Genomic DNA, 22,873 nt, shown 5'->3' on the forward strand with positions numbered 1-22,873 from the left:
AAAGGCAGGGGCACAGAGTGGTGCATGTACCTAGAGTTTGTTTGCACCCGAGGCCCTGGTGCTCCCACTCTTGTATTCTCTCTTCTTGCAAATAAAAAATATTTTTTAAAAGAGAAATGAACCATGTACTGGAAAACACAAATCAAGGGCCAACACAGCAAAATCCACCCCGGGCCCAACGCCTCCTTGGCTCAGGTGCAGGCTATCGGTGTTCCTTCTAAGGAAGTGCTTACTGGCTAGGCTGCTGGCCCATGACTGACTTCTTGTCTAACCTGTTGATCCCACCAAACTGTTTCCAAATCCATTATCATGGAAACTTTTTTTCTAGCAAGAATTCTTCAAGACAACATTATAGGTGCTGGAGGATTTAATGCCCTTGGTCTTAGAAAGCTTTTTGTGTGTCTTAGAACCTGTAGCATGAACTGGGAGAACCTTCAAACCTATAATATGAGGGCTTCAAATGCCAGTGTTTTCAAAGGTCAGGCAGTAAGACATTAGACAGATGAGGGACAAGCTGTGGAGATCCCAGAGTTACACGTAAGGCCCACTTAAGCATTCAAATTCCACGTGCAGCGTCTCAATGTATGTTGCTGCTACGCAATACACTCTGCAGGGCTATGATCAGCTCAGAGTGACCTTAGCAAGAGATGCTGTGTCTATCATTACTACTATGGGATTTCATTTTTTCATCAGAAGTCACAGGTGGCCAAAAAACACAATGTCTACATCAAGCAAGGGACTGTAGATCAAATGTAAGCAACTCAGGACATTTCCATTCCAGCATTACCAGTTTACGTGATTTGTGTAATGATCGTAACAAGACTTGGGCATTTTGTTCTTAAGTTTTAGAAGATAAAAAAATTAGTAGTAATTATTCATTGTTACCTTATACAAGCCCTTTGTCAGACATGTGAGAAACCAGATACAGTATTTAGGGCAACTGGCTGTTGCTGAGCCCAAACAACCTGTGGTCTGGTCATGTCACTAAAGCACAATGAGCTCATTTTTCACTGAGCCCATCAACCCTGTGCTGTCTCCTGTTCTCCATTCCTACAAAGGAACAGGTATTCTCCCTGTACAGTACGGAGAGAGAGGATCTGGCAGGAGCCAATACATCTTCATGTGCTGATGCAGCAATGTTGCCAGGTAACAAAAGTAGAAATGTACTCCGAAAACTGTATGTGACAATATGCAACCTCCGCTCTGCAGCTGATAACCGAGGGAGTGTTAAAACACCATGTTCTCTTAACACTTGGGTTTTTAGTGTGAAAATAAAACTAAATGGGATACTTCCTCTTGTAAACATAAGACAGCCATACACCTCACACATACATGTGAAGCTGGGAATGGTAGACAGGGTTGCCAACAATCCTCTGCCCCAAGGTGAATTCAAGAAACCCCAAGAAATGTTATAAATAAACAAGGGTGCCTTTTTTTGTACAAGCACTGAGGCAAGTTTGCCTCTGACCAGATAAAGCTCCTGTAAAGAAGGGTACCAGCAGAAACTAAAGAAAAGCTGTGCATTATTGCCCAGATCACATAAGCAGCACAGCCTTTTCTCACCCCCAATGATAAGACAGACACTACTGCTATCTCACACAGCATCACTGTGAATAGTTTCCTAACTGGCTTCTTGCTGCCCAACCCCATATCACTGCAAGATTGAGTAGCATGGTAGATATCTGAGAGACTTTAGAAGAGGAAAGACCTGTGTTCAAATCTCAGGTCTGCCCACTAGGTGGCTGTGGGCAAGATGCACAGCTGTACTGGGACTCAGTTTCTTAATGTGTATCAGGGGCCACCCTTGTAGCCCAGCTAAAATACGTGACAGCACCAGGCATAGTTGTGGGCATGTGACAGGGGTAAGAAGTTCCTCCTTCCTTTTCCTTTCTGCAAACATGCAAACCAGCAAAGACACAGCAAAGCAGTGGCGGGGGCTGGGGAAGGGATATCTAGTAAAGTACATTTAGCTTCTTTGCAACACGGGCAAAAGCTGAGATCTAATAAGCCTTAAATTATGCCAGTGAACATATGCTTCTTTAGATGCAAGTAGACAACAAAAGTTGCTGATAATCTAACTTTTGACAAGAGCTCTAATTAAACGAGTGACTTTCCACCTCCATGGAGGGGAGCTGCCCAAGAGAGCATTCACCGTCATGGACCTGGGAACCTGGCACTTGATGCACAGGTGGCACACACGATCTTCATTTTGGCAACCGAGAGGTGTTCAGGCTGAAAGGAAAAGTCTTTTATAGCTTCTCTTCACTTCTATTCACGACCTGGTTTATAAACAAAGTACAAAATATCAGAGACTCAAGCCATTTCTGAGGCATAAGGACAGCAGAGCATCCTTCAAAGACAGCCCATCACCAAAGTGCAACCGTAGATGTCACTTTGCCTGGCAAGAGACAGCAAGGTCCTGGAAGGGAGTGGGACCACATCAGTGCCAGGGAAATCAGTGGAGGATTCTGAGCTAGAGAGCTGAGCAGCATTGTAGAGAGGCCAAAACTAAGGATCTACCAGGAAATAACCCCAATGCATCCAATAGCTAGCTCTGTGATTCTGAGTAAGTCCTCATCAGTGAAAAAGGGCCACAGCATCACCTACCCCAAAGGACTGCCAAGAAGAAAAAGGAGGTATGCTCACACAGAAAGAGCACTTAGCCAAACTCTCGGCACATTACAGCCCAGAGTTATTATTAAGAAGAAAAAAGGAAATTAGCCCATGAGATAGTTCTGGCACCACAAAGGTATTTCTCCAAATTGACATTATATACTTATTTCCCTTGGGTTCAGATAAACTTAATTCTTTCACACTTCATTAAATGATAACCATTAACAAGCCATGGCACTGTTCACAGTCAGGAATGGTAAGATGGGCTAAAGAAACAGGGGCACACAGGGCCAGAATGTGTATTTCTTCAGAGAACACTGAGCATCTGCCACAGTGCATACACTAGAGTTAGACAGAGCTCTGTCTCCCTGGTCAGACAGGGAGTTACTCTTGGTCAGTGGGAGAGGGAACACATACAATTCAGCAGTGGAGCAAGCTGCTCACCAGTGATGCTACGTGTCAGGCACCATGCTAAGCTGAGTGTGCTCCAGATCTCAATGAGTTCCAACACTGCCCAGTGCAGCACAGCCACATGAGCTGATTCTCCACATAGGCTCAACCTGCTCCATCCAGCACATGAGCAAACTTCTCTAGGGCACTGGATGCAACAAGATCCAGCCTCCGTCTTGATAACCCAGTCCTAATTGAGGTGTGGGCACTGCTATGCTAAATAAAGCACTGACCAGAGGTGGGAACTGAGGAAGTTTCCAGAACAGGAGACCTTTCATTCAGGGTTTGAAGAGCCTGCTAGGCGAAGGGTAACTGGGCACATGCCACACAGAGCAGGGCCCAACCCAGGACTGGTGAACAGGCTCATGGCAGGACAGTGAATGTGGGAGCAAATCTAGAAACCTCATCTTACAGGACACTCACAGACTTCATCAGTATGGTAACAGATTCTGCCCTCTATTGGGGAGCTCTGAAGATGGGGTCACATTAACTTAGAGCAAACACAGGTGGAAATGAATGAAAGGGACCTGAACAGAGATCTAGAAACCAGCAGGCAGGTGGGACCAGAAGCAATACCTTCAGGAGTTGGCACATATGCTGACTGGAAGTCTTGTGAACAAATGAGACTGGGCAAGAGGTATATAGGAAAAGGAGACAAACAGGCTGAGATAAGGTCCCAATACATTAAATATTTCAAGGTAACTATGCATGTCTCAAGGGGTCTCTCTATTCTCCACTTTGTGGGAGATGCAGAAACAGAGCATGAGGATATAAGGAAGAGACTAACCTTAAAATGGATGCCCTTGGTAGGATGGACAGAAAGGACTATATAGATCACAAGTTTGGAATCTCAGGTTTGTGGACTCTCAGTCACTAGTACAATTCCCTAAGGATGATTGCCTTACCTTGCCTTCTGGATGTGGGTTGAAAGGTAGTAAGCAGGGGTGAGGAATGTTCAAGGGGAAGGCAATGTTGCTTGTAGGAAGGAAATGGTCTGCCACAAATAAAACACACCTGGCCCCACTTAAAAGAAAAGAGCGAGAAAGGCAGAAGGAGAGAGAAAATACCCTTGTTTCCCAGAATTCCTAATTATTAGCTGAATAAGTAGCCACAATCACTTGGCACTCAAGATTCTGCTTATCTGATAAATACTACCTAAAACCTACAATTGTTATCCTGGAGTGGAGAAGAGCTTACAACAAAGGGGGTGAAAGTCAAGGTCATGGCTCTTTCCCTTAAGGAGTTTATTATCTAGCAATACATACTAAGCAAACTCCGGCACTGGAAAACAATTTTCTGAAAAACCAAAAAGGTAAACATTTTAGATGTTGAGGACCGTAGCATTTATTCCAACTGCTCACTTCTGCGTGTGTGCATGAATTCTGTCATGGATCCCAGGAAAGGATGGCACATGGCTGTGCTTCAAGAAAACTTTTGTTTGTCAATCCCTGAGCTATATGCTAAATCAAGAGAGAAAGCTGGGTGTGGTGTCTCTTATCTTTAAACTCAGCACTTGGAATGCAGAGGTGGGAGGACCTCTGTGAGCTTGAAACCAGCCTGAGACTACAATAGTGAATTTGAGGCGAGACCCTACCTCAAAACAACATAGGGGAATCTGGTGTCAGCTTGGCATTCCCTACTCAGGAGTCACGGGCAAAAGTTCAGAAAGGTGCAGACCTCTTGCTAGGCTTGAATGAAGAGAGAGCAAGAAGGAAAACCTACACTTGTTATAGTTCAGTAGGGTGACATGAAATGATGGATCAGTTTGCAGCTGCTTTCAAATCTTCTGACATTTCTTTTTTCTGTGCTGCTCTTTATTTATTTAGAGGTTATGCAAAATTTGAGGACTCCTTTAAAGTCATCTCTTTAAACCAACTCCTGCCTACAGGTTTACTTCCTATTGGAAGAAAGAAGATGAAAATTCTACCTCCCAAAAATTGTCCCTTTGTCTTTTCCTCCTACCAAGTTCATTCTTCTTTGTTGAATGGCCAGAAGATATATATATCTCCACTTCTGTTCCTATTATTGACTTTACCATTTAGGAAAGAATAATATTGGGCCCTCAATTTCCCTAGAAATTATCCCCTGGGGCTACTTAGTGACTGGGTTTTTGATAACTCAACTGGAAAGCAATCACAGATGAATGAAGCTGATAATTTTTATAGCGCTATCTCCCCCATGATCTTCAAAGCTGAATGCTCTTAGGTCAATGACTTGCTGAATATTGTTATTTGGGCAGCTTCATTAGGGACAGTCAGGACAGAGGTCTGGGAGTTGTCATTTTTCCTTTGAAGAAGAAGTTAGCTCAAGTTTCATATAACCCAGCAAGGTAATTCTGAGATTCTATCTCAAGATCAGGATTTATATCAGTAATCTTAAGTGACCTTTTCTCAATGCCACACTGATTTCCTGGGAATGGAGGGAAGAGTAATATGATTATGTCAATGGAATTGGAGAGAAGAAGGGAGGAGAGAAGGCTGGGTCAGGGAGAACAGTAGACCTTAGAGAAGTGACTGCATTGCTGTGTGCTTGCCACTTCATCCAAAATAGCTGCCCATGTTAGTAACTCACAGCAAAGCCAGTCAAAGTTCCTCACCTTCTTGTTCTCTCAAATCATCTCTAATACAGGCAACCAGAGAGGTTTAAATAGACTGAATGTGGGTATAAGAGAAAAAGGAGCATTCTAGACACTTCTAGGTCTAACCACTTCACCAAAAACAAACAAATAAACACACAAACAAATCAGAAGGTATTTTTTGTTTTGTTTTTTTTGAGGTAGGGTCTCACTCTAGCTCTGGCTGACCTGGAATTCACTATGGAGTCTCAGGGTGGCCTCAAACTCATGGTGATCCTCCTACCTCTGCCTCCCGAGCTGGGATTAAAGGCATGTGCCACTGCGCCTGGCTCAGAAGAATTTTTGACAGAAATCTGTGTTAATAAGTGAAGCCAGTGTTTAAATGACAAACGAATTAATAAAGATAAGCACTCATGTATCTCAGGAGCTCTGTAGTCAGTTGGCTACTGTGGAAAGTACTTTCTGAGAATTGCCAGAGCACCAGGGTTGGCAGCAGAACTGTCATTAGCCTGCTCTCCAGATGAGGCAGCAGAGAGATTAAGGACTTGCCTAGAAGCCTGAGCTAGCTCAGGGCAGAGGCAGGGAGACGGTCCACCAGCAGCTCTGTACAGGTCTTCTGGACACTTCATCCCCTTGTTCTCTGATTAATCCTCTTGACAAGTCTGGATGGAAGGGACTGTACCTTCTAACTAATTTTATAGATGAAAAACTAAGTTTCAAAGCCAAGGTCACTCAAGGCTAGCAGTGGCAGAGCCTGGATTCTAACACAAGTGTTCTACCCTGGAGGCTAAGATCCTTCACACGACAGGTTCCTCTTTCTAAGGTCTCTCCTCAAGTCTCCCAAGGATGCCATAGCTTCTCAAAGGAACACTGGCACTCAGGGAGTTGGCATCTGTATCCAAGTTTTCTGGCCAATCTGGGGCAGCTTCATTGTTCAGACTCACTGTTCACTTGGCAGGCACAGTCCCTCAGAAGTCTGCTGGAGACAGCCAGATGCCCCCAACTTCTTTAATCCCAACAGTTCCAAGTCCCTTCATGCTGTGGAGAAAGCTGTCCCTGACTCCATGGCTAGCTCTCTTCTTTCCCACATCGATAAAACCTGAGGTTAGAAAACACCGCTCACAAGTGACTCATTTCTAACTTGCCTGCCAAAAACAACACCCATTTACGTAACTCACTCTCACACCAATCTTTTCCTCCTCCTCAGGGTGACTGCCCTGTCAAACAGGGGCTGATCTCCTCATAAGCTGGCCTTCCATTGCCAGAAAAGTCAAACCATCCTTTCCACCCTCATCTCTCTGCTATCTGGGGTCACGGGCAGCTGTAGCAATATGTTCCTTCCACACTGTGCTCTACGGTGAGTTTTCCGGGAGTGTGAGATGTCACATCCAAAACTAGGCTTTTGGGTTCATCTCTTATGTCAAACTCAAAAAGCAAAAAGTGGTGGAGACAAGGCCCCATGAACTAAGGATCCCCCTCTCAGGTGAACTTGCAGGCCAGTTTCTAAAAGAAGTGCTTCTCACATTTTCCATCTCCAGCTGTGTACGTGCAGAAGGGAAAACTTTTGGGTGTGTCTGTAACCTAGACGTTGGCAGAGCAATAACTGTGTGCTGCTACTTGATGCAGAAAATTCACTGTGCTTCTGTCATTGCAAGTATCCCAAGGGGGAAAATGTCTGTGGGTGTGCAGTCTGTATGAGCATGTGGGCATATATGGACGTGGATACATATGCCAGTGTGGGTCCATGTGCATGAAGGCCAGAGGTCAGTGTCTTAATCACTCTCCATGACACTTTCTTGAGATGTCTTTCACTAAACCCAGAGCTTGGGCTGCACATGCTAGCCAGCAAGCCTGAGGATCTGCCTGCCTCTACTTCCGCCGTGCTGGGATTACACGAGTGCACAGCCACACTCAGCACTGTGCGTAGGTGTGGGGGACCCGACCTTAAGAAGTCCTCATTCTTGTGTGGACAGCATTTTACCAATGAGCCAGCTCTTCTGCCCCAGAAAAAAAAAAAAAAAATTATGGACCTGGGCACAGGGACTCACATCTATAATCTCAGCTGAGATAGGAGGATCATCAGAGGCTCGAGGCGTGCCTGCACAGCAGAGTGAGTTTTAGATCATCCCAGGTTCAAGTGAGACCCTACCTCAAAACAAGATTTACAGACCGGGGAGGTGAGTCAGTGGGGTAAAAGCACTTGTTGCATAAGCACGAAGACCTGAGTTCAATCCCTAGAACCCATGTAAAAAGGTTGGCATGTAACCCCAGTATTGAGGGAGGTCGAAACAGGGGAATCCTTGGGGCTCCCTAGTTGGCCAGTCTCATGGAAAAACAGTACAAGCTGCAGGTTCAGTGAGAGATTTTGACTAAGAGTGATACCAGCATCTGACTGTGGCAGCTGCATGTGTGCTTATCTGTGCAAACATACATGCACACATACACATGCATACACTGCATACTCCAAAAACATATTTCTCCTCTTAGTTTGCTATAAAGTTCCCTATAACCACATTAGCACATCAATCTCCAAATATCTGTATTTGCTTCTTTAAAAAAGCTACATGTGTTCAAAAATAGGCTTTCCTCCTCCACATTCCAGGTAAGGTCAGTCCCTATCCCACTGCAGGGAAGAGGAAGTGAAAGGCACGTCCCCCAGGTGCCCATGGGAACATCTTAGGAGGAAGGAACACAGAAATTGGCAAGGACTTGAAGGACGGATATAAAAGGCTGTGAGGCTTACTGAGCCCTGTATGTGCCAAAAATTAATTCATAAGCAAATGCTTATTTTATAGTTTCTACTTGTCACAAAACATCAACCAGAAAGGAAATATTTCTTCTGGGGGCTGGCACCAGAGTGAGGACAAAGTAGCAGGAAGCACTCTTCATGACAAGCTTGATCCCACTGCCCGACAACGTGTCACCCATTTCCAGAGAGTCCAAGGGCCGTGGCATCATTTCTACACTCCTCTCACAGAGGATTCCACATGAAACCTGAGATGTCTTGATGGGCCTGGGCAGGAAAGATGTATGGAGGTGAGATGCATCCTTGAATGTTACCATGGTCATAGAAACCCAGGAGGGGCAGAAAATTCTGGAAGCCTTGGGGAAACAGTTCCAAGGAGCCCATTATGCTACACTGGGAAATGAACTGAATTTGGCTTCCAGGCAAGTCAAGATTTCATTTAGGTGATGACAGTACGATGACTGGGTTTCAGAAGAAAGGTCCCCAGCAAACCCTGCTCAGTCATTAACTGAATCTTGCAGGGTTTGGGCAATGAAATTCAGCATTTCTGGAAAGCTACGACCCCCAGTGACCTGATTTTCTAGACAGGATTGAATTTTCACACACCATCCAAAAGGGGGTGGACAAGTGTCAACACTTCTGTAAAGAAGGGCTTGTGCATCCAGAGAAAAACCAAATTCAGTTTCTGACACAACAGTGCCTTTCTTTATTGCAGCTGTAGGTCCAGTCATATGCTTAACTGGGTGCTTAATCCATTATAATGGGAGAAGAGTGAGCCAGTTCCCAAGGATGGCTTCACAGCTTCCCCTCTGCCTTTATCTGCATGCCCTCCTGTCTACAACAGGCAGAACTTCCCTCCCCTACCTGTGAAACTGTGCTGGCTTCATGACTAACTTTAACCAGTAGGACATGACAGGAATGCCAGTCTCAAAATTCTTGACCCAGGCTTTAAAAACGGCTTTCCCTTTGTTTCTTAGAGCACTGCCCTCAGAACCTAGCCACCATTTCCTAGCCACCTCTAGGAAATCCCAACAACACGGAAAATCAATGCTCTTCAGGCAGTAAGTAACTGCAGATGAGTTACCAGAGGACAGCCATCATGGGCTGCTACAGCCTAGCAGATGGCCATCTCACTCCATCTAGTTCCACCATGCTCCTGATGACTGTAGGCCCAGACGAGACCACAGGAATAAGAGAACCACCCAGTGAACCCTAGCCATAGAAATGACAGGTATCAAAGGGACCATTGAGATTTTGAAGGGGTCACACAATGATAGATTAAGATGGGCGGGCAGTGGTAGGGCAATTCTCAGGATAATTCATCTGTATTTATATAGCTATGTACCTCTGATTTAGCCTTCGTAAGTTTTTTCATCTCTCTAGTCAAGATATGATGTGTGCACATAGCCTCAGGCCCACCAGGAGTCTGAGTGGATATCTTGAATGAAGAGTCTTCCTCCACAGTAAGCCACCAAGCAAAATCAGACTGGGTACTAAACTCACCTGCTTTACTGAGCTCACACATTTTTCTCTTTCTTTTTCTTTCCTCCTTCCCTTCCTTCCTCCCTCCTTTTCTCTTTTAGATATACAAGGTTTAATGTAGCCCAGGTTGGCCTTGAACTTACTATGTAGCTAAGAATGCCTTTGAACTCCTGGTCTTCCTGCATCCATCTCTCAAGTGTTGGGGCTTCAGGTGTGTGCCACTACACCTAGTTTATGCACTTCTGGAGACCAAACCCAGTGTTTCGTGTATGCTAGGCAAAAACATTGAGTGATATCCCTAGGCTGCTGTTTCTTTTTAAATTCTAAAATTATTTAGTAGTAAAATTTGCTTTTTAGCATTCAATTAGATGCATTTTCAGAGATCTGTGGATTTATGCAGAGAGCAAAAGCAGGGCACACAATGGTTCCATCAGTCAAAGGTCCCCCTGAGCTATACCATTATAACCAAGTTTCCCCCCCTGCTAACCTTGGTGAGGGATGATCTTTTCTCTCTTATCAGTGTTTTCTTTCAGAATAGCACAAGAATTGAATCATGTAATTGGTCATGCTTTGTGACTGGCTTCTTTACTCAGCTTATGCTTTTGAGATGTAACCATGCTACCACACTCAGCAGCATTTCATGCATTTTTTATTGCTGAGTGATATTCCCCTGCACAGATGTACTACAGTTTGTTGTCCAATAACCATTATTTTAAAAAAATTTACCACCAGGAGAAAAAGACTTCAGGAAAATTACCTCCCTGGGAGAAGTAACTAATGATTGCTGAAAATGCCTAGATTAAAGCTTCAGGAGACTCTGAAGTCCATTATTGCCTCCCACCTGATAGACAGGAAAAGAGAAACCCATGGATAGATTCCTGAACCTCACACAGAATCAGACTTGAAAGCTGCTCTCATTTCTCTTCTCCATGGGAAACATGTACTGAATCCTAAGAGGATATGCTACTGAATATTAACCCTAAGAGCTGCTTTATAGTCCTATATTCAGGCAGGCAATATATAATTCCAGAGCCCATTGCCCTGCCTGCAATCACTTTTTTTTTTTTTTTTTTTACCACCTATCACTGCCTAAAACAAACCTCAGGATGCCCACCTGACCACAGGGCACTGGTTCCTTCCCAAGACCATCCATGTCATGCTGCACAGGAAGTGGTAATGGGCACAGAGTGAGCTGGGGTGACCTAGCCTTTCATGGATGACAGCATTTTAGCAATCATTAATAGTAACCACTACAGTCTTAACCAAAGCCAGACTTGCCTCCCAGCTAGTCACTTACTACTTTGAACCAGCTTCTCTATAGCAATGCAAAACTCCAAATCCCTCTCCCTGGGGCTTCAGGGTTTCTGTCCTCAAGTGGCCCCAGACACAATCTGTGTTGCATATCATTTTCTTCAAAGAAAGGAAAGCTCAGAGACAAGGGAGATAACCTAAGTTAACTCTAAGCTGTAAGAATGTTTCTGGAACCATAGGCCTCCTATGATACAGAAGATCAGAGTGTGCCCTAAACATCCCTGAAGGGCTGAGGTTGGAGAACCAAAGTCTCAGACCTAAAGCCATGCCCTCCCAAACTGCCAATAACCTTCTAGGCCACCACATCCAAGCCCTACTCTTGTCAACATCCTGGCTACCTGGAGAGAAAGTGGCTCCCCTCTATGACTGGCTGAATTATAGCTCCACTGTGGCATTTCATCTGAGGCCCAAACATGAGTCATATAAATATATGAAAACATGGAGCTAATATTCATAATTACTTTACAAGATAAAGAACTTGAAGGAAAAACACTTCTGTGTGCCTTGCCATCACCATCAGGGGTACATTGAAAACCAGGGCATCTTGCCAGAGCCCCAGACTCCATCTCAGCTGTAAGCTTTGGAGCTGGCAGTCTCAGTCTTGTGAACATGCTTGGGTATTCCCTCATCAGTGGTGGCTTTAGACATATACTCTTCCTCAGGACAGGCAGCCTCTCCAGACAATGGGGACCTCTGACTTCCCATCTCCTTCATCCAATCAGATTCCATTTTAGCAGCATGTACTAAAGTGTCAGTGGGTCCAGGGATGGCCTCAACTGGGACATCAGTTTCTGTTCCTGGTATTCTATCCCTCCTTCTCAGTCCTAAGAAGGTACAGACTCTCTCCTCTTCCCCTATTTTAATGTATTACTTAGGAGCAGTAACACAAACCAATTTTAAGTGTATGGCTCCATGTGTAACTGTATTAGTTACTGTGATGGTATTAGTTACTCTTTTCATTGCTCTAGCAAGAAACAACTTCGTGGAGGAAGGGCTTGTTTTGGTTTATAGTTCCAAGGGACACGGTCAGTCTTTCCTAGTGGAGAAGGCATGGTGGCAGGAAGTACAAGGCAGCCGATCACATTGCACCCAGTCAGAAAGCAGAGATGTATGAATGTTGGTGGCTCAGCTTTCTCCCTTTATTTAGTCTGGAAGCCTAGCCCATGGGATGATGTCACCCACATTCAGGGTAGGTCTTCCCTCTTTAGTTTAACCTTTATAGAAAAGCCCTCATAGACATACCCAGAGGTATGTTTCCATAGTGACAATAAATCTACTCAAACTGACAAGATTAACCATCACAGGAACCATATATAAGTTCACATAAGTGCCACCCAGAAATAGATGTTGAGGGTAGTCCCAGCACCCTTGTGCTCTCCTTAGAAGTATCTTCCCCAAGCTATGACCTTTGCTATCCAAGATTCATCAGTTCAAGCTCTAACTTTGCCCTAAATCACTGCTAACTCATTTAATTAATAAATTTTGTCATGTGTACTTAAAGGATGCAGCATGATACTGTAAGATATATACAGGCAGCTAACTGATTATTACCAGAGTGAAGTAAATCCATCCATCATGTTGCACACTTAACTATTTCTTTTCCTTGTATGGCAAGAGCAGATAAAAATCTCTTCTAGCTGGGCATGGTGGCACACAGCTTTAATCCCAGCACTCGGGAGGCAGAGGTAGGAGGACCGCTGTGAGTTCGAGGCCACGCTGAGACTACAAAGTGGATTCTAGGTCAGCCTGGACTAGAATGAGACCCTACCCTGAAAAACCAAAAATAAATGAATGAATGAACGAATGAATGAATGAAATAAAATCTCTTCTAGCATGGCCCTTATGCACAGTACAGCTTTATTGCCTACAGTCCTCATGTTATGCATGAGACCAGTAGACTGGGTTATCTTACAGATCTGCTACTCTAAAAATTTATTTTTTTCAATGATGAGGACTGAATCCAGAACATGTGAATGCTAGGCAAGAGTTCCACCACTGAGTTACATCTTAGTTCCTGGTTTCTTGAAACAAGGTCTCATGATGGCCTTGAATTTACTATGTAACAGAGACTGGTCTTGAATTCATGATCCCCCTGCTTCTATATGCCAAGTGCTAAGATTACCAACAAATTAATTTTTAATTACTGACAACTTTCTTCTGACCCTGCTTTTTTTTTTCCAGTTTATGTGCCTTCAGCTGAGAGACTTATAGTCCCAATTACAGCTTTCAGGTACCTTGGAGGGCTGCACTGCTACTGAGCACAAATCTCAACTCTTACCTCAGGCCTTCTCCCCTCTGCAGCACAGTGTTTCCCCAGTCTCAAAGACCTAATACCTGTTCTTCCCCTCTGGGCTTTATTTCATAGAATGTGAACAGGTCTCCCTAACATGCAGGCTTCAAACCCAGTCTCCACCTTGCAGATGTGTGCTCACCCTGCAAAGCCCGGTCATAAGAAAACCATTCCCAATCTTCTCAAACAGACATTGCTCCTTCTCATGTAGTTTCACAGAACCACCCCTGCCTGCTGACTGACCCTCAACACTCTTGGCACACAGCTGTCTGTGTACATGTCCACATACCCTGTATCTTTGCTAGAATAACCAATTTCTTGAGACTGATCTTTTGGAATTCTGAGATTTCTCAATTTAGTAAAGCTATTTTAAACACATGGGAAGGGACAGAATGATTTAAGGTTTCTTATTTGGCCAATAAGGAAAGGGGGAGGAACCTATCATCTGCTATCAATAGCATTTCATTATCATAAAGACATTGGAGCCAGATATAAAAATTGGAAAGGTATAATCTCAGCTATTCAAAGAATAGATTGGTTTATGGGAAACTCATGACACTAACTTCATTTCAAACACCTGCTATGTCTGGAGAAAATTCTATGAACTGACTTGACGTTTAGAAGCTCCTTTTGTTTATAGCCCCTATAGACTAACACGTATAGAGAAAGTGCTCAACATTTTAGTTTAACAAAAAGTGCTCAGTGCGTATTTAGTTCAACTAACCCAAAGCAGGAAACCATGTGGTTCAAAGGCAAACAGCATTTTGACACTGTTTACATCTCAATGCATGGACCCACAAACCATGAGAACAAAAGTTGGGGAGGGGGCATCCCAACAAGGAAAAGGACCCAGGATCCAGCAATTCTCGCAGTTATACAAAAATCAGAAAACAGTCTCAACATGTCATGACTCATATGCCCATGTGACAGTTTAGACAAGCAGTAGACTTTGCTGTTGGCATGGGTGACTAACTCATTGCCACAAATCTCAATGCAAAATAAGAAACTTCAAAAGTGTGGGGATGGCAAGTGGGGGTTGGACAGCAAAAAAGAAAGACCACCACAGTCAGTTGTGCAGGCACAGAGATCCAGGCTGGAAGAGGCAGCAGAGGCTGAAACCTGACCTGCGCTACACTTATTAAGCCAGGTGTCCTGGCCAGAGCCACATCTACCTTTAGGAAGAAACACCCTTTTCTCATTTCACAAAGAGCCAAAGCTTTAATAATCCAGATTCTGAATATACGTTTAAGGCCAAGTGTATGTCAGACCCAATACATGAATAAAGACAAACCTTACATTAGGTGAGTTGTATCTTAACAAAGCCTTGATCAAAATGCATATGTGCTCATGTACACACACACACACACACACACACACACACACACACACACACACATACGTATCCAAGGAAATCTTTATTCAGTAAGCTCACAGAGAGAAAAGCATGAATATACATATGTGTATAATTACACATAATTATAGGAGGCAGAGGCAGGAGGATCGCTACAGGTTTGAGGCCAGTCTAGTAAATTCCAGGTCAGTGCCAGCTTCATACTGAGACTCACTCTCTCTTTTGCAACCAATCAACTGATGAACAAATATAATCCATCTCAGTGGGAAGCTAAGGCAAGGAGAATGTATGAAATAGCAAAACCAAGATCCCATCTCAGAAAGAAAAAAAGTTGTACTGTCCATGTATTGTTCAAAATCTTTTTTTTGTTTGTTTATTTGTTTTGTTTCTCAAGGTAGGGTCTCACTCTAGCCCAGGCTGACCTGGAATTCATATGTACTCTCAGGCTGGCCTTGAACTCACAGAAATCCTTCTACCTCGGCCTCCCAAGGGGTGGGATTAAAGGTGTGCACCATCAAACCCAGCTTTTATTCAAATTCTTTGAAATGGTCTCTTCAAGGACATCTACCAATATTCTAGTTTTTGATATTACTTTAAAATAAATACCACATCTAACAAACATATTATTTGTTCAACTCTGACTAACCTACTCTGGGTTTTCATTATTAGTTCATATGAATTCAAAATGCCTTGTGCTTATAAAATATTCAGCTAAAAGGCAGAGAAAGTATAGTAAACAATAATAGCTGGAGAATACGCAGAAAAACATTTAACTCTTCAATGAGCACACACAGCCCAAAACCTTCTGATCATCTGAAGATGAGTTCCTCTAGGTTATGGGATAGAAGCTGTAAGACTTCCTTTTTAGCCACTCACATGAAACACATTATGGACCCTGGGCCAGTAGCCTTATCTAGTCTCGGTTTTCAAGTGCAACTTGTATTTTGGAACCATGCCAGAAGTGACTGAGTGGTCACTGTATGAGGCCCTCATATGAAGCCTTAGCACCTACGGGGACTTGGCTCCAAGAACAAAGATGTCATAGCAGCTGCCGAGTTGTCTTCCTACCTGGATGGTGGTGTTCCCTCCTTCCAGAAGAGCAATGGCCAGGAGAATGCTTTCGTGGAATACTCGGTCACTGGACGCGTTCATTATGAGGTCGATGACCAGATTGGAGGCCCCCTCCTTGTCCAGGTGACACTGAACCTCGGCGAGGCTCATCTCACCCCTGCTCATGGAGCTGGATCCCGAGCCTCCCCCTAGGAAGACAGACCATTGCACTTATTAAGCACAGGGAGGACAGAGCAATTAGCACTTAAAGCTTTGCCTGCATTCTCTCTCTTAACCCTCTCAAGAACCCCATCTGCAGAGTGCTGATTATGAACATGGGGAGATGAAGGTGTGTATGTTGCAGAGGTGGTGCTGAACTCAGGCATACAAGATGAAGGGAAAACTAATAAATCTTCATCAAGTGACCCAAAACCACCTAGTGAAGACTCTCTTAAATTAAAATATAGTGACTTGAAGCAGAATTATCAGGACATGGTTTAAGAGAGAACCACATAGACTATGCTCACGCAAAGTGCCCAGTAAGCACTTTTCTTAATGTTCATACCCACATATTAATGCTACTCTCACTATAGGTTAGAGAAGCTTCTCTTTCCAGATGGTGGTGACCTCTGGGATTACTCAAAGGCACCACAGTGCTGAGAAGGGACAGGGGAATATTCAGCACTGAAACATCTCTATCACACCCTCCAAGGCTCAGGGTCCATTGTGGAAGAGGTGGTGTAAAGAACGCAAGAGGCAAACAAAGGATAGAAATGCTGACAATACAGTCTTCCAGAGACAAAATGGCCTGGATATCCATGACCTCACAATATCTAGTACTACCTATATAGGATCCTCATAATAGGAAAAGAATATGATATCAAAATAAAAGAGACTGATTGAGATGGGGAGGGGAATATAATGGAGAGCTGATTTGTGAAGGGGAAAGTGGGGGGGAGGAAGGGAATTATGGTTTATTGCCTATAATTATGGAACTTGTCAATAAAGCAAAGTTAAAAAAGAGACAAACCAAACCAAAACAGCTAGACTACTCCTAAGAAAGCATTATCTAAAACAATCACAATTAGCCCTCTTTCTAACAAACTTACCCTTTCCCAGAATTTAACTCATTCATTCATCCAACAAATACTTACTCAAAGTGCTGGGCATAGGGGAGTGAACAAAAGAAACTGAATCTCCATCTCTATAGTGATTCAGACAAGATATATATACTTAAGAAGAGTGCTTTAAGTAGGATGGACTTTTAGAAAAGTACATTTTCAAGAATATGCCTTGTATTATCATTGGCAATAATGGAAACATTAGAGACAGAGAAATGGGCTGATCAATTTCAGAAGGCAAAAAAAAATCTATCAGTCCTTCCCTGAAGAGCTTACATCAAATGCCACCTCCTTTCTGCTGCATGGCCTTGACTGTGGAACCTTATATGTGCATCACATCAACTGAGCTGCATGTGTCTGTTAAAGCTTCTTAAAGACACTCTGTCTTGAAGTATTTCCCTCTCATGATGTCTCCCAATGATCTTACATATCTATTAACAACCCACCTTTGAAAAGTATAGAGAAATACCTATGAGTCATTGCATGAGTAGTGTCTACATAAGAATGTTGGATTTGGGCTTAGTGGTTAAGGCACTTGCCTGCAAAGCCTAAGGACCCATGTTCAACTCTTCAGATCCCACATAAGTGAGACACACATTGTCACACAAGCATGCAAGGTCACACCTACGCACAAGGTGGTGCACACATCTGGAGTTCTACTGCAGTGGCTGGAGGCCCTGCCGCACCATTTCTTTCTATCTCTCTCTCTCTCATAAAAAAAGGCCAGTATGTTGGGCTTGCCTCCAAAAAATAGAATGCTGGAGTCTGAAAAGCTGAATTCCTTGCTCTCTGAGACATCTATGAACTGCATAGTCACTGATGTCTGCACAGCTCTAGAAACTGCACAAATCCACCTTAGATTTTCATCTGGTTTTAAAAGCAAATACCCTCCCTAGAAACAGCTGGGATACTTTTCCTAAACACTAGGATTTTTATGCTATGAATGGAAACCTCCAAAGATCTGAAGAAACCTACCCTATTATATCTGCCAATGACCTAACACTCCCTTTCCATCACTAGTACAAGACAAGGCTGAACCCAGGACATGAAACTCCCCTACCTTCACCAGAACAAGACCAGGCACCCACCCAGGATCTAAAACTCCCCTACCACCACCCGAACAAGACCAGGCACCCACTCAGGACCTGACACTCCCCTACCATCCCCAGAACCAGACAAAGCATCAGACTACTCACATTTGTACTTTGATCACTGAGCTATCAGTTCCCAAACCCAAACTCAGTAAGGTCTTACACAAACTTCAATAATTTTTACAACATGTATGTGTTACTGTGTATAAAATAATTTGGATCAACTTCTTTTGAAGCACCTTTTTTCAGTCTACTCCATGAGGTATTGATGCACACAGCACAGGCATTAAAATCAGATATGCCTAGTTCAAGTTAAAAATCAACCACCAATCAGTTTCGGTCCCTCACACAGAGATAAGGACTATGTCTGCCACGTAATGGTAATGTGGACAACGAAATGAAGAACTGAGGCTGTTTGGGAAAGGTACAAAATGACAGCTTCCAGCAACTGGTTGCCTCTATCCACATCATTTTATGGGAAACCACAAGTCCTAATGAGCACAGGAAAATTTACAACAAAATCTAGTTCTTTAAGCCATTCAGATACTATTGAGGGGGTCACTATTTGGGAAAGATAGGCAAAAGGCTAACCCAACATATAATCATAAGCAAATGTTATTGTTTAGGGAATATGTTCACACATCAAACTGATGGATGGTCAAAGGCAAAGCATGTTGCTAGAAAATACAAATTACAACACAAGTTCATTTATGGTTCAAATTGTTAAGCATACAGCTATCAGTTGATAGGTTTCATTCACATAAGACACTTAGTATTGGCACAGCATGCAACCTACCTCCTCCTCCAGGTTTGCTGGGTCCTCCTGGTGACAGTGGGCCATTGCCAAAGCTGGTAAGGCTCTCTCTTCTTCCTGAGGGTCTGATGTTTCCATAGTAACGGTTGACCAAAATTTGTCTGAGTGCCTCACCCTTAATTCAAATAGGATAATGAAATCAGATTCCAAATTTAAAGAATAATTGAGTAACTAATATTTAAATTTTAAAAAACCTACAAGACTACAGGGGTACTCAGGTATAATTGGCCCAGATCCACTCAGTGGAAAAAGTAAATGACTAATGAAAGCATTTTAAACACTTTGAAGTCAACTTTAATATTTCCTCAGGTCCAGCTCATGTTTTATATCTTGAAAAATATGGTGGCAATTGAGAATATTAAATATCCAAAGTACCCTCTCCCACAGTGATAAAGACAGAACAGTAATTCAAAAGGGAAACTAACAATAACAAAACAAACAAAAAGCCCTTTGGGTTAAGCTGATAAAATTTGGACAAACTGCAAATTTTACATGTCAGCTTCCACATAGCAGTGTACAAATGTTAATTTAAGTACAAAGTTTCTTCCCAAGGACAAAAAAATAAATTAGGGGTGTTTCTTTTAAACATAGGGTCTCATGTAGCTCAGGCTGACCTTGAACTCACTATGTAGCCAAGGATGACCAGGAACTTTTTATTCTCCTGTCTCTGCCTCCCAAGGGCTGAGATTAAAGACATGTGCCACCACACCTTGTCCAAGCAAATATTATGATAGTAGAGTAATGGAGCATAAGGTAATAAAACAAGTCAAAAGCAAGCCTTTCTTACAAAGGTGATCAATGGGCTAAATGGGGAAGACAAAGTAATGTTACAGGAAATATACTAGTAGGAGTTATCAATCAAAAATAAGCATCACGGATAAAATGGCACCATATCTAAAATTCACTTAAAAATAATATGGGTGAAGTTGATAGGGAAAGGTTTGAATGAGGTAAGAACAGTCATGAACGGTGCTAATTGAAACAGAGATAAACAAAGCTTGTCAACTCTTCTAACTCCTTTGGTATATACTTAAACTTTTCCATAAAAAGATAAATATAAAAGGAATACTATACAGGCGATATATTATCTTTTTATTCTAACTCAAAGAAAAACAAAAAAACAATTTCATCTGTTCCTTAATGCTAGGGTGCACCAGTAAGCCAGCTGACCTTAGTGGGATGTGTTCTGATGCCCAACGCCCTCTCCATTATGCTACTAAAGGACTCCTGGACCACCTTAATAGGTAGGTTTCTGCAAGTCAAAGGCTTTATGCATTTCCTTGGGACTATTTCCCAGGGCCAAAGTAGTAAGGCCTGGAGTTCCTCTGGTACATCATCAAGAGAGGGAAGTAAAAAGTCTAGCAGACAGAGGTGTTGTCATCTAGCAGGTCTCTAAAATACACACTCCAGAGTTCTTTTGATGAGACCTAGAACTGAAACATGAGTTGGTAGAATTCAAAGTGGTTTGTTAATCAGCTCTGAGAACAGGTCTGGAGACCTCAAGGGTGTGGGTGTTTGCAAAACAGCTTGGGAGGGAGTAGATCAAGGGGATGAGTGATCCTGAGTGAGGCAGGAAACCAGGGAAGGCAGGCAAAATGCACAAAACCCTAGCATCCTTTCAGCTGTCAAGAATCAGATCAAGTACCAGTTTTTAGACTGTTCTGTTAGGCTCATGCTACTACCCAGAGTCTGTAGGAACAAGATGGATAAGGTAAAGGTGAGAATGGAAGGTGGTAGAAGCTAGAAACTAATATTTAAATGAATGATCAGGAAATGGGAGAAATTCCACCCACAAATGTTTCTGACTGTACGTAGTTCAATGAAGTTGCACACTTTTCTATCAGCTCATTAAATGCATTTCCCACCTAAACTGTATTTCCAATGAAGAAGCTATTTCTAAAGTTTTGAGCAGTTTTTTAAAATAAACTGCTTGCCAGTGAGAAAAATATTTCAGTACAAGATTTGTTCATACTCAGAAAATAACTATTTTAACAGAAAGATACATCTTGAATGATGTCCCATCTTGGGCACCAGGACAGGCACAATGTATTCCCCAAATAAGTCCCTGGGAAATTGGGGTTTTATTTGTTTAAAGATTTTTTAAAAATTTTTTTATTTATTTATTTAAGAGCGACAGACACAGAGAGAAAGACAGAGGGGGAGAGAGAGAATGGGCTCGCCAGGGCTTCCAGCCTCTGCAAACGAACTCCAGACGCGTGCGCCCCCTCGTGCATCTGGCTAACGTGGGACCTGGGGAACCGAGCCTCGAACCGGGGTCCTTAGGCTTCACAGGCAAGCGCCTAACCACTAAGCCATCTCTCCAGCCCAGAAATTGGGGTTTTAAAAAGCTGACTTCCTCGGAGGAACGTAATTTTGAAAGGGAGATTCAATAAGGATTGATTACCAGAAAGAAATGGGGAAAGAGTAGGTTAGCTCTCTGTTGAATATGAGAAATAGGACCTACCCCCCTCCCTTTTTTAATTTATTTACTTGGAAAGAAGAAAGAGGAAGGGAACGAGCGACACCTCTCTGTGTATCAGCTTTATGGGGGTACTCAAGAATCAAACCTAGGCACAGCTTTGCAAGTAAAACCACCTCCCCAGTTCTGATCTCCCTTTTAAAACAGCTTAAAGCATGTTTTAGATTTAGAGTGAGTAAGAATAGAGTTTAAGGGAAGGCTGACCTTTAGCAAAGGTCCAGAAACTTCTGACTGGATTCTCTCTGGCAACATGAGCAAGTTGTCTGACAGGCAGGTGGCTGTGAGGAGACTTGGGATCTGTAGCCACCAAGTTAAATATTAGTGGAGGTACCAAGTCTGAAAGGCCAGAGGGCTGAGTGGTCAAGTTAAAGCAAGTGTGATGGAAGCCACTCAGTCAAAATGCATGCATGCATGCCACTCAGGACCAGGAGGAGTCTGGTTTTCTCCTCTAGGATGTTGCTTTTCTTCTTCTTCCTCATGGCTTTGAGGGAAACAGCAAGACTCTGGTCAGCTTGTATCAATCTAGCAGGAGGCAAAGGAGCACGGGGTCCAACAGGAAGTCCATGTCTAAGCAGCCTGGGTGCCTGACTGAAGATCAGAGGGATCACACATTCCCATTCTGCTGCTTCTTCAATAGAAAACCCCTCAGAGTTACTATAGCAACAGATGCATCAAATGGCACATTTTCCTTCATAAGAGAATACCATGAAATGTGCTCATTATTTGGAGAGAGGTCACATTCCAGCCCACAAACCTTTTCCCTCTTATTATAGGCTTTTTGGCATATCTTACCTCTGTAACCTTCCCTCAAATTTAAGTGTATTAAAAAAAAAACAAAAAACAGAAAACAGCAAGTGTGATTTTTTTATTTTTTCCCCTAATAGTAAATGACTTTCTAAAATTTTCTTCAGAGAATAAAGATTGAGGATTTCAGGCAGAAAAGGACAGGAAGAGAACAGAAGTCATATGATCCCTGATGTGAAGACTTGGGTTCAAGGAATACTGTTTCCTTGAGCCATTCGTGTAGTTTTAAAAAACCGTGCAGAGAAAGGCCTTTTTAATCATTTTGATAAAAGTGTTGAGCTGTTTACCATGTACTAGGCTAAGATACATGATTACAGAGAGGAGAAGAGTAACTTCCTAATAACCTCACCGCTTCAGCCTTAACATTTGGTGCAACTGGTTCTGTTTTAGTTTTAAATAATACCAGGTTTTTTTTATAAAAAAAAAAAAAACCTTTTATCCTACCCAATTAGTTTGCACCTAGAATATGCAAACAAAAATCAGATGTTTGTCACCAGGTAAGAAATTCTATACATATATGATCACCTAAGACTATGAAAAGGAAAAGTCAAAGAAAGTTTCATTTGTAGTATCATGTTAAAACAATGACAACTGGTAGATCAGTGGCATGGAGCCTAGGGCACAAGCTCCTACCTTGTACTCTGCTCACTTTCACTTTTACCAATTAGTCAAGTGGCTGATGGGCCATGTAGGAAT

The 22,873-nt window shown here is 42.8% G+C and overlaps 1 protein-coding gene across 16 annotated transcripts in view; it reads right to left on the reverse strand.

Moving 5' to 3' along the window:
• Itpr1 (inositol 1,4,5-trisphosphate receptor type 1) overlaps positions 1-22,873 on the reverse strand; it is a 380,520-nt gene that overhangs the window by 97,569 nt on the left and 260,078 nt on the right. For all 16 annotated transcript variants that reach the window (XM_045134263.1, XM_045134269.1, XM_045134267.1 and 13 more), the window contains 2 exons: positions 18,877-19,009; positions 15,887-16,077 (listed from right to left, as the gene is read on the reverse strand). In XM_045134263.1, the coding sequence (XP_044990198.1) occupies positions 15,887-16,077; positions 18,877-19,009 (324 nt within the window). The remainder of the gene's footprint in view (positions 1-15,886; positions 16,078-18,876; positions 19,010-22,873) is intronic.

This window comes from Jaculus jaculus, chromosome 14 (assembly GCF_020740685.1).
Source record: "Jaculus jaculus isolate mJacJac1 chromosome 14, mJacJac1.mat.Y.cur, whole genome shotgun sequence".
Classification (NCBI taxonomy): Eukaryota; Metazoa; Chordata; class Mammalia; order Rodentia; family Dipodidae; genus Jaculus; species Jaculus jaculus.